The sequence below is a fragment of the Panthera pardus genome, unplaced genomic scaffold (genome assembly GCF_024362965.1).
Source record: "Panthera pardus isolate Hobbes unplaced genomic scaffold, ASM2436296v1 HiC_scaffold_25, whole genome shotgun sequence".
Lineage (NCBI taxonomy): Eukaryota > Metazoa > Chordata > Mammalia > Carnivora > Felidae > Panthera > Panthera pardus.
In genome coordinates, this window is record NW_026526821.1 from 28503656 (window position 1) to 28519484 (window position 15829).

The 15829-nt window shown below is 45.9% G+C and overlaps 1 protein-coding gene across 3 annotated transcripts; it reads right to left on the reverse strand.

Annotated features, from left to right (window-relative positions):
* Positions 1–2758: 2758 nt before the first annotated feature.
* On the reverse strand, positions 2759–10354 carry LOC109261478 (signal-regulatory protein beta-1-like). Of its 3 annotated transcripts, none has more exons than XM_019440027.2 (5): positions 9995–10354; positions 9465–9602; positions 5551–5898; positions 3276–3365; positions 2759–3051 (listed from the first exon to the last, which is right to left on the reverse strand). In XM_019440027.2, exons 2-5 carry the CDS (start codon positions 9535–9537, stop codon positions 2966–2968), a joined length of 597 nt encoding a protein of 198 aa, XP_019295572.1. In that variant the 5' UTR covers positions 9538–9602; positions 9995–10354; the 3' UTR covers positions 2759–2965. The 3 variants fall into 3 exon arrangements, with proteins under 3 accessions (XP_019295572.1, XP_019295570.1, XP_019295571.1); XM_019440025.2 differs by having other exon boundaries at positions 3276–3626; XM_019440026.2 differs by having other exon boundaries at positions 3276–3626; positions 9465–9622.
* Between the last annotated feature and the right edge of the window lie 5475 nt (positions 10355–15829).

Consider the following 15829-nt stretch of genomic DNA (forward strand, 5'->3'; position numbering starts at 1 on the left):
GTGTATATTGGTCTGTTTGATGGTAACATAAATGTTTTAGGTTGTCTTCACTTTCTTAACTCTTTTGTCTTCTGTGACTCAGTGATTTCAAGTGAATTGTGTTCAGGTTCTCTGGTTCTTTCTCCTACCTCATCAAGTCTGCTGTTTAACCCCTCTGGTAAATATTCAATTCACTATTGTATTTTTCAGGTCCAGAATTTGTTAGGTTCTTTATTACAGTTTTTGTTGTTGTTGTTGTTGTTGTTGTTGTTGTTGTTGTTGATATTCTCATTTTGTTCATATGTTGTTTTCTTTTTTTCATATGTTGTTTTCTTGATTTCATTTCATTGGTTATCCATGTTCTCTTTTAGTATATTGAGTACCTTTAACATAGTTGTTTTGAGTTATTTGGCAGGAAGTCCAGCCATCTGAGTTTCTTAAAGGGGTTGGCTTCTGGAGTTTTATGTTTTTCATTTCATTGGGCCATGTTTTCCTGGTTCTTTGTGTGGCTTTTTGCTCTTTTTTTGGGATTTGGGCATTTGAAAAAACCATGTTTGCATCCTCCCCCAAATTCATATGTTGAAATTCTACTCCCCAAAGGTGATGGTATTAGTAGGTGGAGCTTTCAGGAGGTGCTTAGGTCATGAGAGTGGATGCTTTATGAATGAGATTAGTGCCTTATAAAAGAGACCCCACAGAGGTCCCTAGCCCCTTTTACCATGTTAAGCCACAATGAGTCTCACCTGACCATGCTAGTGCCATAATCTTGGATTTCCAGCCTCCAGAACTGTAGGGAACAAATTTCTATTATTTATAAGCTACCCAGTCTAGTATTTTGTTACAGCAGCCTGAATGGACTAAGATAACCACCGTTTTATGGACTGGCTTACTTCCTCAGTCAGCCTGGCAAGAAGTTCTGGGACCTTTCAAATGTTTTCTGGGGATGTAACTTCTCTGGGCTTGTGTATGGTTTTTTAGCTGCCCGAAATTCTCTAAGCAGCTTGCCTTTTCTTCCTGAGAGATCACAGTCTCTTATTCTCCCTGGTGTCTTCTTGTGGAGCTGGATAACGTGTGTAGCTCTAATAAGCCATTTTGATGGTCTCTGTTTTCAGCACTTCTAACCTGCACTGCTGTTCCTTTTAGTGCACTGAATCAGATGAGACAGAAACCATCCCCTCAGGCAGCCCCCAGACAATCCAGAGTGTTTGATGTATGATCTGTTCTGTTTCCATCCTGAGGGTGAAACATGTATGGGAGGTTTCCTCCTTAACTGTGCCCTATACCAGGTTGGGAGTGGGGTATGAGTATCCAAAACATCGCAAGCTTTACTACAGCTTTCATTGGAATCCCTTCCTGGTTTTCCATTGGTCTGGGGGCTGCTGCTTCTCAGCTGATTTCTAACATTCTTACAAAGGTATTCTGGTCCATAGAGGGTTGTTGTTTGGTTGTCTCCTTGGGAGAGGAAGGCTTGGGGACTTCCTAGTCTGCTCATCTTGCTGATGTCACTACTTTAAATGATTAAAAACAATTTCTTTTCACCAAAATTTTTTTTCTGGGAGTAGAGGCACAGAGCTCCTCACACTGTCATACCACTCACATAGGACTATTTCTGTATTAAACCCCGAAGTTTGTGACAATTAGTTATAACAACTACAGCAAACTTATACTCAGCTCAGTATTTCAAAACTGTATGTATATATGCTTTTTATTTATTATGTAGAAATGGTATAAATTAATACATTTCTGACTCTCTGGCTTTTAACAGGGAGATTGAACTCATTCACAGTATTTTTTTGGTAAATTATCTTTATGCACATCCACATCCCCACTCTAACTCGAGTCTTCTTATTAGGAAGAAGATAAAGTCATAAACCCAAGGATTATGGGACTAAGAGATCAGAGTTCTGTTAACCGTTGTGACTTTAGGCAAGCCCAGTCTCTGGGTCTCAACTTCTTAATATGTTACACGACGGGTTTGGACCTTGGTGGGGACACATGTCGTCTGTTGGACATTCATTTCATTGGGTTGGGTTGATGGATTCCCTACCTAGCACCTTCTTTCCTTTGTAATAATGGGTAAGTGAAGGGCACAGGAAAGGCAAGTTCAAATGATTCTCTGGGATTCATTTGTGGAAGCTGGGAAGAAGAAGCTCTCTTCCCATCCTGGCCACTGAGATGATGTAATGAATGTCAACATTTATCCCTTATCCCTTCCGTTATACAGATACTTATCCCTTATCCCTTCCATTATACAGATAAGGCCTGTGTACATCAGGAGAGACAAAGCCAGGCAGAGATGAATAGAGATGAGAGAATTTAAAAGAATAAGAGTCTTGGTGGCCCTGAGTCCTTAGTCCTAAAGCTCTGCCTTGGATGCCGGGAGGAACCTAGAATCCTTCTCAGCTACTGGATCACTTTAAACCAATATTTTGGGTTCTTATTTCTTGTAATGAAAGGCTCTTCACTAATAGGTAAAGTGAAGAGAGAGAGCCCAGACCAACCTCACTTCTTTCTCCTACTCTCTGTACCCCTGATTCCTCTTGAGCCCCAGTTTTCACATTAGTACAAAAAGGACAATCCCTCTTCTACTCAAGTTGCTATGTAGGTGAAGACAGTAGTATGGGAAAGGTAGATCCTTGGTATATAGTAGATGCCCCCAAAATAGTAGTATTGTAGTATCACCAATATAATCATTTCTCAGGCTGGGTATTACTCAGAGTTCAGAGATTATCACAAAATAGAAAAATAAAATTAAAAAGGCTTTAGGAACAGAAAAAAACCATGATTTGAAATCGTACTTTAGTGCTCCGTGGATGTGGGAACTTTATCACCTGGCATCCCTTAGGACAGTGGTAACTTTCAGCAAACTGGCTTAACAAGGAGATGTTTTCTCTCCCATAACTGGAGGTCCAGAAGTGGGGTTGGAACCAGGAACAATATGGCGGTGCAATGTCGTCAACCCACATTCTTTGTATCTTTGCACTCTCTAGAGCAGATTTTTCCTCAACTTGGTTCCCCTCATGGTCATAAGATGTCTCTCAGGAGCACCTGGGGCAATATGACTGCTTGTTCCTAGCCAACAGGGGAGAGAATTGCATTAGTTTCCCAGATTTCTCTGCAAGCCTGTTCTTTTCTTTTAGGGACACAAACTGGCTTAAGACAGTCTCATATTTGAGTTAATCACTGGTAGGGAGTCATGCTCAATAATATTTAGCATAATCTAGTTGTTCGATGAGTAGAGGACTCGGTTAACTGAGATAGCAGCCCATAACAGGGGAAGGAAGAGACAAACTTACTAGTCACAAACACCTCAGTGCCTGGACCTGACTGGAACTCCAGGTCAGGTTGCCCCTCCTTGAACTTCACGCAGTAGTAGGTGCCGGCGTCTGCAAGAGAGATTTCACGGATGTGGATGGAAAAGTCTGTGTTGCCCGCTTTGGTGGTGCGTCCGATTTCTTTTACTCTGGGAAAGATGCCTCCTTTGAAATTGTAGATTAATTCCCGGTGTGGCCCAGTTCCCTTGAACCATAAGACAGGTCCTTTGGGGAACGAATCTGGTACCCTGCAACTCAAGGTGACTGTGTCTCCGGTCGATACAGTCTGTGTCATCTCAGCTTGTTGCACCTGGAATAGCTCATGTGAGGCTCCTGCAAAGAAACTCAAAATCATTTCTTACTTCCCATGCTCTGACCTAGAGAGGATGGGAGAGAACTTGGATCCAGATCATGGTCGGACCTCAATTCATTACTTAGTTCTTTTAATGCCACATGGGAGCACGCACACGCTGAGTTTAGAGGGGCCTCTGCAAGTGGTGGAAGCTCCTGACCTCACTGACTGAGGGGGGGGGGTCAGTGCAGGGGATCAGATGTGTCACCTCCCCAGTTCCACGTCTCAGCCCCTAACCAAGGTAAGAAGACAAGGAGGAAGAGGGCTGGGATTATGAATTGTTAGGGTTCATGGAGAGAGACTAGTCCCTCCCCCATCTAAATGCCAAAGATCACTCAGTACATTTGGAGATGGGTCCAAGTACTCTCTGCCCACCTCATACTTACAGTGAGTTTGGGATTGACCTTCATCTCTTTTCTGAAGGGTGAGCAGCCACGGAATTTGTGGAGCTATTAGTGCTGACAGGTATGGAGAAAGGGGAAGTCGAGAGAGAGTAAACCTAAAGAATGGGGGGGGGCATTTAGGATTACTATATGTGCATGCAGGCAGGGTGTGGTTCCTCTGTTTATCTCTCAAGATAGGAAAGAGAGACAGTTTCCTCTTCCCAACAAAAGAGAGTAGAGCCTCAAGGGACCTTGTCAATTTTGAAGGGTCCACGACTGACCCCCGACACCCACTGCCACCAACATCCCTACCACGTGCTGTGTCAGGTCCTGGTAATATCTCTCCTTTCAGGTTGGCAAACCATCAACGTCACTGATGGGGTGAGGTGCAGGTTAGAGAGACAAGGGAACTCCTGGCTGGGGAGGCTGGGAGAGAATGGCAGGTAGGCTGCCTACACTCACATTTTCTAGCTTGAGGGAAATGTGTAAATGTTCCATGGCCAGTTGGATGGCCTAGAACGTGGGTGGACTTGAGGAGAACATGACTGGGGAAGACTGGTTTTCCCAGCAGAACAGATGGATACCCTAATCTCACTGTATTTAATGGAAGTAACTCAGAGCGTAGGAAGAAGCAGGAAACACTGGTTGTCCTCAGAGAATCAGAGAACAGCAGAGCTGAGGGTAGCCCAGGGCAGACCAGGGAAGGATCAAGTGTGAGGAGAGTGAGTCAACCCCTCCAGGACAGCTTTTCCAAACAAGACCTGGGAGTGGGTGACAACACAAGGACACTCCTATTGGTCCCTAGGTTCCCCAGAAGCCACAGTAAGAGACCACACTCACTCATGGACTTCCTGTATGGGGAATGAAGTCCCTGACTGCATTGTGGTGGTTGCTCAGGAAACTTCCACCAGGCCCCAGTGACATTCCAGTTAGAAATGGGCAAGTGGAATTGTGCAGGCTTGTAGAGGTTCTGCCTGGCTGTGGCAGAACCTTTGTTTTGGCTCAGGAGATATTAGGCTTGGGGCAAACTTCAACTGGGTTGAGATTCCACCCAAATCCGGAAGCTAATATGTGGCTGCAACTGTCTGGGACTGATGCTTAGAGTCAGGATATAGGCCACAAGAGACACAATGCATATTCTTGAGCTCAAGTTTGTCCCTAAACCTCAGAAAGGGCACTCAGACTTCTAGGCCCATTTTACCAAGTTTTTGGACCATGAGGTACACACATGTAGTTGCATTTTACCTACTGAACATCTTTTTATTTTGGAGTATCTCTGTGTTCGGGTTTTAGTGGTTGGGTCATCAGAGAAGGACCTGGTCTGTAACAAGGCTTGATTCAATAGTGGGCTCAGGGTCCCAGACTGACAGAAGAGCCATGTATAGAATCCCGGCCTGCAGGGTTGTTTGTGGATGAAGGGACACAGTATCCAGTGTGTCGTGATGATTTGGTACATGTTTCAGATTTTGGAGAATTTAGTTTTACAAACCAAGGGGATGGAAATCGTCAGACCTGTACTCACCATTCACAGACACGTAGGTGCCTGAACCAGATACGTACGCCATGTCAGGATGCCCTATTGTTAACTTCACACAGTAATAGGTGCCCGTGTCCTTGGGTGACACATCACTGATGCGGATGGAATAGTCTGTTTGATTGACCTCTGTGTTTTCCACTTGGTTTACTCGGGGGAAGTGGCTGCCATTGAAACTGTAGATTAATTGTTGTTTGGGCCCATTCTTCCTGAACCACAAGACAGGCCCTGCTGGGGAGTGAGCAGACACGTTGCAGGCCAGTGTAACGATGTCTCCAGCTCTGACTGACACTGAACCCTCAGGCTGGTTCACCTGGAACTCTTCACCTGCAGTTCCTGGAAAGAAACTTTGCATCATTTCTCGTGTTCTTTGTCTTGGCCCAAGATGTTCTGAGTGCCTGGTTCTAGGTCAAGGTGGAGTCTCATTACACACTCTTTCAGCTGGCACCAAAGTATGACAATTACAAATTGGGTTGCCATATGGGATGAGGGAAAGGGGACCAATGCACAGAAAGGGGGCAGATACCTTCTTTTCTGCATCACGATATGAGGATGGGCTGGAGCATAGTAGGCTCTAATAAACAAGGGAACCTGCTGAAAAGCAAATGACCCAAACTTAGCTGTTTAAGAACATACATACGGTTTCATAGCTCATGTGATCCAGGAGTTGAAGTGCAGCTTAGCTTATCTGTCATGCCCAGAGGGAAGATGGTGTGAAGTCACAGGGAGAATGCCATGTACCCTCTGAGGACCATCTGAGGCTACCAGAGGTTAGGAGTGAGGCCGGGAACAGATTCCATCTCATAGTTTATAGCAGCTTTATTTATAATTGCCAAGCTTGAAAGCAACCAGGATGACCTTCGGTAGTTGAATGGATAAGGAAATTGTGGTACATCCAGACAGTGGAATATCATCCAGTGCTAAAAAGAAATGAGCTTTCAAGCAAGCCCTGAAAAGATGTGAAAGGACCTTAAAAGCTTATCATTAATGCAGGAAAAGCCTGCATACTACACGATTCCATCTGTATGACATTCTGGAAAAGGCCAAACTATAGAGACTGTAAATACATCAGTGATTGTCAGGGGTTAGGGTGGAAAGAGGTAAATAGGCAGAGCACAGAGGGTTTTTAGGGTAGCGAAACTATTCTGTAAAATACTACAAAGGCGGATCTCACTATACATTTGTCCAAACCCATAGACTATACAATACTAAGAGTGAACCATAATGTGTGCTATGGTCTTTGGGTGTTAATGACATCAGTGTAGGTTCATTGTTTGTAATATACGCACCACTCTGGTGGAGGATATTGATAATGGGGGAGGCTGTGATGTGTGGGGCAGGGAATGGTAAGGGAAATCTCTGCCCCTTCTTCTCCATTTTGGTGTGAACTTAAAACTGCTTTAAAATACGAACTCTGTTTATAAATGAAAGTCATTTCCATATCAAAGATCATCTAGATTTTCTTCTAGGATATCTTCTAGGAATTTTATAGTTTTGTGTTTTACATTATTTTTATGAAGCCTGTTAGGTCTGTGTCTAGAATTTTTTTTTTTTGCACGTGGATGTGCAGATCTCCAATTGTTATAGCAACATTTGTTGAAAAGATTATCTTTGCTCCTTTCCAAAAGATCAGTTGGCTGTATTTATGTGAGTCTATTTCTGGACTTCCTATTCTATTGCATTGATTTGTGTGTCTATTCTCTCACCAATGCCACTGTTTCTATTACTGGAACTTTCTAGTACGTCTTGTAGTCAAATGGTGTCAGTCCTCTGACTTGTTCTCCAACGTTGAGTTGGCTATTCTGGATCTTTAACCTCTCCATATACACTTCAGAGTCAGTTTGTCAATATCTGTACTTTGCTGGTATTTTGATTGGAATTGCATTTATCCATAGATCAAATTGGGAAGAACTGACATCTTGGCAATATTGAGTCTTCCTATCCATGAACATGGAATGTATCTCTGTTTTTTCTTGATTGCTTTGTTCAGTTCTCTAGCTTTCTTTATATAGATCTTGTGTGTGTATATATATATTTTAATTTTTTCAGTGTTTAGTTTTGAAGGAGAGAGAGACAGAGCATGAGCGGGGGAGGGGCAGAGAGAGAGGGAGACACAGAGTCTGAAGCAGGCTCCAGGCTGTGGGCTGTCAGCACAGAGCCTGAGGTGGGGCCCGGACTCACAAGCTGTGAGATCATGACCTGAGCCGAAGTCAGATGCCCAACCGACTGAGTCACCCAGACGCCCCTAGATCTTGTATATATTATATGAGATTTATACCTAAGTATTTCTCTTTTTTGGGTGCTAATATAAATGGTCACGTGTGTTTTTAGTCTATGGAAATACACTGACTTTTGTGCGTTGATCTCGTTTCCTTGTTGAACTTGCTTATTATCCTGAGTTTTTTGCTGTTTTATTTATTTTTTTTTAGGAGATCCTTTTGGGATTTTCTATGTAGACAATCATGTCATCTGTAAACAAGGAGGTTTTATTCTTTCCTTTTCAATTTACACTCTTTTCCTTTCCCTTCCTTCTCTTCCCTTCCTTTCTTCCTGTCCCTCTTTCTGCTACAGCTTCCAGTACTATTTTGAACAAGAGTTGTGAGAATGGACACCCTTGCCTCAGTCCTTGTCTTAGGAAATACATAGAGTGTCTTTCACCATTAAGTATAATGATAACTGTGAGACTTTTTGTAGATGTTCTTTATCACATAGAGGAAGTTCCCTGCTATTTATGGCTTGCCGAGAGGTTTCATCATGAACGGATTTTGGATTTGTCAAATGCTTCCTCTGCATCAAGTGATACCGTTATGCAGTTTTTCTCCCTTAACCCTTTGATCTGATGGATTACAATGACTGATTTTCAAAAGTTGAAGCAGCTTTGCATGCCTCGAATAAATCCTACTTACGCATGGCATATAACTTTGCACATTGTGAAATTCTATATGCCGACACTTTGTTGAGGATTCTTGCCTTTAGATTCGTGAGGGATATTGGTCTGTAGTTTTCTATTTTATGTAAAGTCTATCTGGTTTTGCTATCAAGATAATAATAACCTCATCAAATGAGTAGGGAAGTGTTTCCTCCTCTTCTTTTTTCTGGAAGACGTTGTACAAAATTGGTGTTAATTTCTCTTGAGATGTTTGCTGACATTCTCCAGTGGGCCCGGGTGTCTCCTATACGTTACTCTTTCCTATCCAAGCTTTCTTCCTCTTCCTTAGACTCAGATAATGGTTTTGGCTTCCTCTTTCATCTGATGTGCACCTCTAAAGCCATGTGCTCTGGCACTGGGACTGAAACCTCTGCTAAGATGAACCAATGGCCTTGGGGAAGAGACTCCACATGCTTGCTTGGCTTTTTCAGCAAGCAGAGGAGACCTGCCCAGTCCTGTTGTTGACGCTGCAACGTTCAGCTTCCATCAGTGACCCAGACAGACCTCTAGTGACCACTTCTGGCTAAATTCCATGAGCACGCACACCTCTGCAAAATTTTAAAGGTGATTATCTTTGGATGGAAGCACCGCGCTTTCTTTCCTTGCTTTATAATTTCATGTTTTCCAACACGTTTTTTTTTTTTTTTTCCATTGAGAGGTAGCATCTGTGTAGGGGTGATAAGTGTAAAACTCAGGTTCTCTGATCCTAGGGGCTAAAGGATGAGAACTCTCAGGTGTGCTGTGCTGAGCCCTGTGACCATGGGGGGTGTATCCATTACCTGAACAAAAGGGTGTGGAACAGACATGACCACTGGGAGATGTTGTGAGCTGGGAGCCATTCCAGTCTAGTTCTATAAATTCTGGCTGGGACAGAAAAACCCTCCCCCAAGAAATTCTAGGGTAATAGGTGAGGAGAACACAGTAAACAGGCATAGGGGAGCCCCCCACAAAACACACCCGAGGCCCCACTCACCTGTGAATCCCAGAAGCAGAGTCAGCAGCAGGGATGGCAGAGTTGGGCAGTGTAGGGAGGAAAGGACAGGCATCGTCGTGGCCCCTGGAGCCTTCTCTGTCTTGAGTATTGTCCTGGAGAGGTCCGGGACTCTGTGCTCTGAGGAGAGAAGACACTCTCTGCTTCCATGATGTCAGAGGAAGGGGATTGTGATGAGAGGAAAGACCATGGGACTGTAACACTTTTTAGATGATCAGCTGAACAGACAAGGTGGCTGTAAGCTGAGAAGTTGCTGCTGGAAATGCTTGGGGTTCCCAGAGTTAAGGTCCTGACACCCACAGGCTTGTGCTCATTCCTGAGCCTCATCCCATCTGAGGTTCTCGCCAACCTGCCCACCTGCCAGTTTACAGATCCCAGAGATACGGTGTGGGAAAGAGGTTAGAGTTTTGGAGATTGTGAAGATGTGTGCTTTAGAAGATGGAGGGAGTCACAGGGGAGATGGGCTGGGGCGATACTCTGCAAGAGGGAAAGCAACACACCTAGACGCATACCTGGGCAGCGGAGGGCTGTCCTGCTGTCTGTGTTGGGTCTTGGGCCGGTTCTGGAGGAAAGGAGTGGAGGGACACAAGAAACACTCTCAGAAAGAGAGGACCCAGCACGTTTGCTTCCTTCTCTCTCACCACTGGATTGCGCTCTACCCAAGCACACAGGTTGTCTCCAGGGACTCTCAGCCCACGCTCCGCTGTTGACCCTTTAATGTCCAGGAATCCGTAGTCACATGCTGACGGCTAGCGCTATTTCACTACTGCTTCCTTGGGAGCCCCACCTCCTCTTCGGGATCAACAGGATGTTAAGGCCAAGAGAGGTGTTAGAACAAGAGGAGAATGCAGAGCGGGCTGAACGTCCTGTACGAGATGACAAGACTCCCCCTCCCTTTGTGATGTCACCATTGCGTCACCTTGTTCTGGAAAGATGAATTCCATGCTGGGAGGCCATCCACAGTTCCTGCTGAGGGATTAACGGGATCTTTCCTTCAGTCTCCAGCCTCTTACCCTTTTGTTCACCTCTGGTGGACTTCATACTTTACAGCAGATGGGGATTTTTAGTGCCTTGAAGGTCAAGAGCCCTGGATTTGCAACCAGATGCAGTCAAGCTCCCAATCCTGAATCCACTTCTTGGTGGCTCAACCTATACATCCTTCGACGTTGAAATTTTCATTTGTAGAGCTCAAGGATTCAAAACTGAGTTCGTAGTCCCAACTCGGGTGTTCTCTTATCCCCTTCCATCCTGTTCGGTACGTGGCACATCCTCTACCCATTTGGTCAAACCAAAAAGGGACCCATGTTCTACACCCTCCCTTGTCCACTCTTGTCTGCCTGCTACAGGCCCTGTTTTACCTCCTAAATACCTGTTGAATCTATTTCTCCATGTCCATCATCATCTCTTGCCTGAATGAAAAATCTCCCCACCCCTTACATCTTTCCAGTGTCCCCCAAGGGCCTGCAAGAGGCAGAGATCAAGTTGAAGACAAGATGTTGAGATTTTTTTTTTAAATGTTTATTTATTTTTAAGAGAGAGAGACAGAGACAGAGACAGAGCACAAGGGGGCCCAGGTGCAGAGAGAGAGGGAGACACAGAATCCGAAGCAGGCTCCAGGCTCTGAGGTGTCAGCACAGGTGGGGCTCGAACTCACGCACCGTGAGATGGTGACCTGAGCCGAAGTCGGACACCCAGCCGACTGAGCCACCCAGGTGCCCCTTGGGATTTTTTTTTTTAATGGACTTCAGTTTTGAAATTTGGAGAAACTTGTGACAATCATACAGCGTTTCCAGGCACAGCTGCCCACCGTTTCCCCCTTATTCACTTCTCACAGTAGTGTGGTGGATACGTTAAAATTAATGAACCCCAATATTGGTACGTTATTATTAAAGAAAGTCCATAGTTTATTTAGATTTTGCCTTAGCTTGGGCCACTATAAGAAAACGCCATAAACTGGATGCCTTGAATAACAGGAAATTATTTCTCACAATTCTGGAGGCTGGAAGTTGAGATCAGGGTGCTAGGATATTATGCTGTGATTAGAACACTCTTTACATTTGTAGAACACTCTTTCCATTTGTAGAGTGCCCACTACTTGTATTCTCACAGGGTGCACCGGGGGAGCTGTCCATCTGGTATTTTTCATAAGGGCACCGATCTCATTCATGAGGACTCTACACTCAGGACCCAATTAACTTTTCAAAGACCCACCTCCGTATCCAATCGCACTGGGGATTAAATGTCAACACGTGAACTTTGGAGACACACAGACATTCAGTCCAGAGGAGATTTCCTTAGTTTTTAACCATGTATCCATGCAGCATCCCACATTACACTGTCTTGTCATGTCTTTTTAGGCTCCTCTTAGCTGGGACCGCCTCTTAGACTTTGCTTGTTCATGATGGTCTGACAGTTTTTAGGAGCGCCGCTTGGGAATGTCCCTCTTTGCCGTTTGTCCGATACTTTTCTCATAATCAGCTGGGGGTGATGGGTTTGGGGAGGAAGGTCACAGAAGAAAAATGCCATTTTCATCACATTACATCCAGGGTGCACAGTGTCACCAATGGTGTATGACTGTTGGGGAGATCGTGATCACCTGACTGAACTTTGTCAACTGTCTCCACTGTAGTTACTCCTTTTTCCTCCTTCCATTCTGTCCTCTTTGGAAGGGAGTCACCACAAACAGCCCACACTTCAGGAATGGGGAGTTAGGCTTTCTCACCCTAGAGTGAAGTATCTTTGTAAATTATCTGGGACTTTTCTGCCCAGGATATGTTTTCTTTCCCTCCATTTATTAGTGTGTGCGGTTATTTGTTTATATCAATATGGACTCATTGATATTTATTTTACATTGGCCTTATCAGTCATAGTCTATTGAGGCAGCTATAGCAAAACATCCCAGCCTGGGTGGCTGCTGAACAAAAGAAACATCTCGCTCACGCTTGTGGAGGCTGGAGTCTGAGATCAGCATGATTGGGAGAGGGACCGCTATAGAATTTCTCATTGTGGCCTCACAGGGAAGAAGGGTCTCGGGAGCTCTGGGGCGGGGCGGGGGAGGTCTCTTTTATAAGACTGATCCCATTCATGAGGGTGGAACACTCATGACCTACTCACTTTCAAGAGCCCCCCCCCCCCCCCCCCCCCCCGCTTCTAACACCATCATGTGGACCAGAGGGATTCTAACACGCAAATTTTATGGGGACACCAACATTCAGGCCACACCGGAACCAGGTACGACTTTACTTATTTTTTGCTCAGACTCTTGCAGCTTTGGCCCCTGGGGGCTCTTCCCGGTGGTTCCTGTGCTTTACTGTTTTGTTTCCTGAAAATCCGCTCGCTTGCCTCCTGGAGGATGTTATGATATAATATTAAAACACAAAGAAGACAGAGCAGCGTTTAACAGAATGGTTTTGGATACGTGCACCAGCTGATTCAATAAAGAACAATTTCATTTTAAAATCTGACATCTAGTAGAAAGTGAGGTCCTCCGTGAAGTAGTCACTAATTTATTTATTTTGTAATGCGATGGCTTAAGACGTGGCGGTCGTTGTTCTGGGAACTGAGGACACAGAGGCCCTTCTCTGTCAGAGTCGACGTCCTCCTTGCGGAAGAGACGAACACACGGAGGCAGTTCTCGCTTCGTATGGTGTCGATGTGCACAAATGTCAGCCAGTCCTTCGACACACGCTTCCAGTTTTATTTACCCCAGGGAATTTACCACGGACAATTGCATGAAGTATAAACCTTCTCGCCGGGTCTTCTTTAGCCGCAGGTCCCTACGTAACTAACAGATGCACATTACGGTAAGTCAGCATCACGTCTTTCAAAGCCCACAGGGGTTGATCACTGTGACTCTGTCACTCGGTTTACCACAGCAGCAGAGCAGGTGGTCGTGTTGTCTCCTGGTCTCCCGGCGATGAACCTGGGTGACATTGTGCAAAAGTGAGTGATGGCAAAAAGGGAATGGGCCCAAGGCAGACAGTGCAGTGGAGAAACGAGAGGGTTGGAGGGGAAGTTCAAACCCAATGGGAGTGGGGTTCATGAAGGCACAGAGACCCTCATGGGAATGCGGCCCGGGATACTGTTCCCAAGCATCCAGATATGCAGCCAGAGGAGGAGAGTGAGGATAAACTTACCACGTCGCTGAGGAAAGTGGGGGAGGAAGGTAGGGTGACAATGTCCCGGACGAAGTGATGCCAGCAAATATTCACATTAATGTTGTAAAGATTTCACAGCATCGGAAGTGCTAAGGGTGGAGTGTTGGAAGCTGATCCCAAGTGAGAAAGAAGGGAGATAATCCAGACGCTTGCTCTATATGGGAAACTGTGCCGTCAGAGGAAGGCAGGCCCTCTGCAAACTACTCTTGATAAGTCTTTGCAAACAAATAAAACTCTTCCCTTTTCAACGTTTCTAATATTTCAAAAGCCCATATACCAAGTGAATAATAGTTTCACTGTTTTTTTATGTCCCGATACATTCCTAACTGACAGTTGGTGGGCTTCCGATGTGTTGAAAAAAGTTTTTCAAGGGCACAGAAAATTGTTATGCTTCCCAGTGATTATTGAGATCGCTTCGCGTGGTTTCTGCTGTGCCGTCATTGCTTGGGTCCTGCATCACCGTGCAGAGCGAGCACTGCCTTGTTTATCGTGTCAGCTGATCGTAAGTTTTAGGGAAACAGCTCAGTTTGGGTATGAGCTGTGAAAACACAGAGTGAGAGTGGAATTGGTATTTTACATGGGGTGGCTTTTGGAAGGTGCTTCTCGTAAAGGGACATATCAGCAGAGCTTGAAAGGGGGAGAGACTGAGCCGTGCACAGAAGGGAGACAATTTGACCTCCATTTCCATAGGATCACTGTGGCGGAACCCGGAGAGTCTGTTAGGGAGGTGGCAATGGTCCAGGAAGGGATGCTGGTGGCCGGGACCAGGGGGCAGCCCGGGAGCGAGCAGTGTGCAGGTGCTGGGTGGAGCTCCCTGGTGGGCGGGAGGAGGCTTGCCCTCGCTCCTGAGAGCTTTCCAAGAATTTTGCAAGCTAGTTGTTCCACTGTTGGCAGCTTGAAATTGGCCGCATTGGGACTGTAGTCACCGCAGAAGTGGACAAGCACTACAAATCAGGCTTCTTTTTCTTTCTGAGCATGGATTGTTGAACATTTACCATGTCACCACTGGACATAGCATTATGAAGGCAGAATTGAACACGGGGTATAAAGAAGGAAACCAGGGAAGGGTCCAGGTTTCTGGACTGCCAGCACCTATACACGATCAGGAAAGATGAAGCTGAGTGGGGAGCTGGTGTCCCCGTCACAGGGAGAGGAAGGAAACTTCTCTCTACTTTGAGTAGAAGGACATGTAGGCAAAGGGGAAGGAGAATCATTTCTCTTTTCCACCCAGGATGGGATTCGTTTGCATTCAGGAGGCATTGGAGAACCTCACTGAGGCTGGCGAGTCTGGGGGTTGGCAGGAATGGCCCATGAGAGCACGGCCTTGAGTGTGTACTTAATGGCCACGGTCCCCAGGAAATGGATGAGAGATAGCCTGGTACACGTACACGTGACTTGTTTCTCACATTCTAGGAAGATACCCATGTGTCAGTTTCCAGAGCACGTTCCCATGGCCCCCGCTCAGGACCAGGTATGAAGACCAGCTCTGGGGGTATCAAGGACTGGGAGAGGAGCAGCAGGAACTGTGGGCAGGTGGGTCTCTGGGGAAGCAGGCATCTGGGGCAGGGTTGTGGAAGCTTCTAGTTGTTCCTTGTCTTAGGCTGGGCCCCTCAGGGAAGGAAGGAGGCAGCAGAGACCGAGGATGGCATGTAGCAGGGGAGGAAGGAAGGAGCCGTGGACCCATGTTCACATTTGATTATCTGCTCATCATTCCAGAAATGTTCTCCACGTGTCTCCTATGTCCTCGGTGCTACTTTCCTCCTGGGTCACCTGTAGTGAGAGGACAGGTGGTCCCTGACATGGACTGTGCCTCCTCAGCCTTCCTCCCTAGGTCCTGATCCCTCTTTCCCATCCTCTCCAGTCTGTCCCATGGAGGGTCAGAGTGGGAGCTGTCCTCAGAGCGGCCAGAGGGCACCTGTCAGCATTCCATAGCATTCCTGTGGACTCCTAGTGCCCAAATACTCGAGAGATGCTCTCCAAGGGATCATCCCACCCAGGTGGCCCTCATTCAGCCTCTCTGCCCACTTCTTTACCAGAAGCCCTAGGACTCTGTGCATATCTTTTGACAGCCCTTGAACCCCCTCCCCCACTTCCTGCAGGACCCCACACACTTTCTGGGAGTTGGGAACCTCCCAGAGGGATCCCCGAAGTTCCTGAGGGTTTTGAGAAAGGTGTATCATCTGCTCTTTA

Excerpts from the sequence above, each read along its gene's own strand:
- LOC109261478 (XM_019440025.2), bottom strand. The coding sequence starts at position 9,537 with ATGCCTGTCCTTTCCTCCCTACACTGCCCAACTCTGCCATCCCTGCTG. Across the intron at positions 5,899-9,464 it reads TCTGCTTCTGGGATTCACAG|GAACTGCAGGTGAAGAGTTC; the intron begins GTGAGTGGGGCC and ends GTTTCTTTCCAG. Across the intron at positions 3,052-3,275 it reads CACTGAGGTGTTTGTGACTA|GAACAAGCAGTCATATTGCC; the intron begins GTAAGTTTGTCT and ends CCTGTTGGCTAG.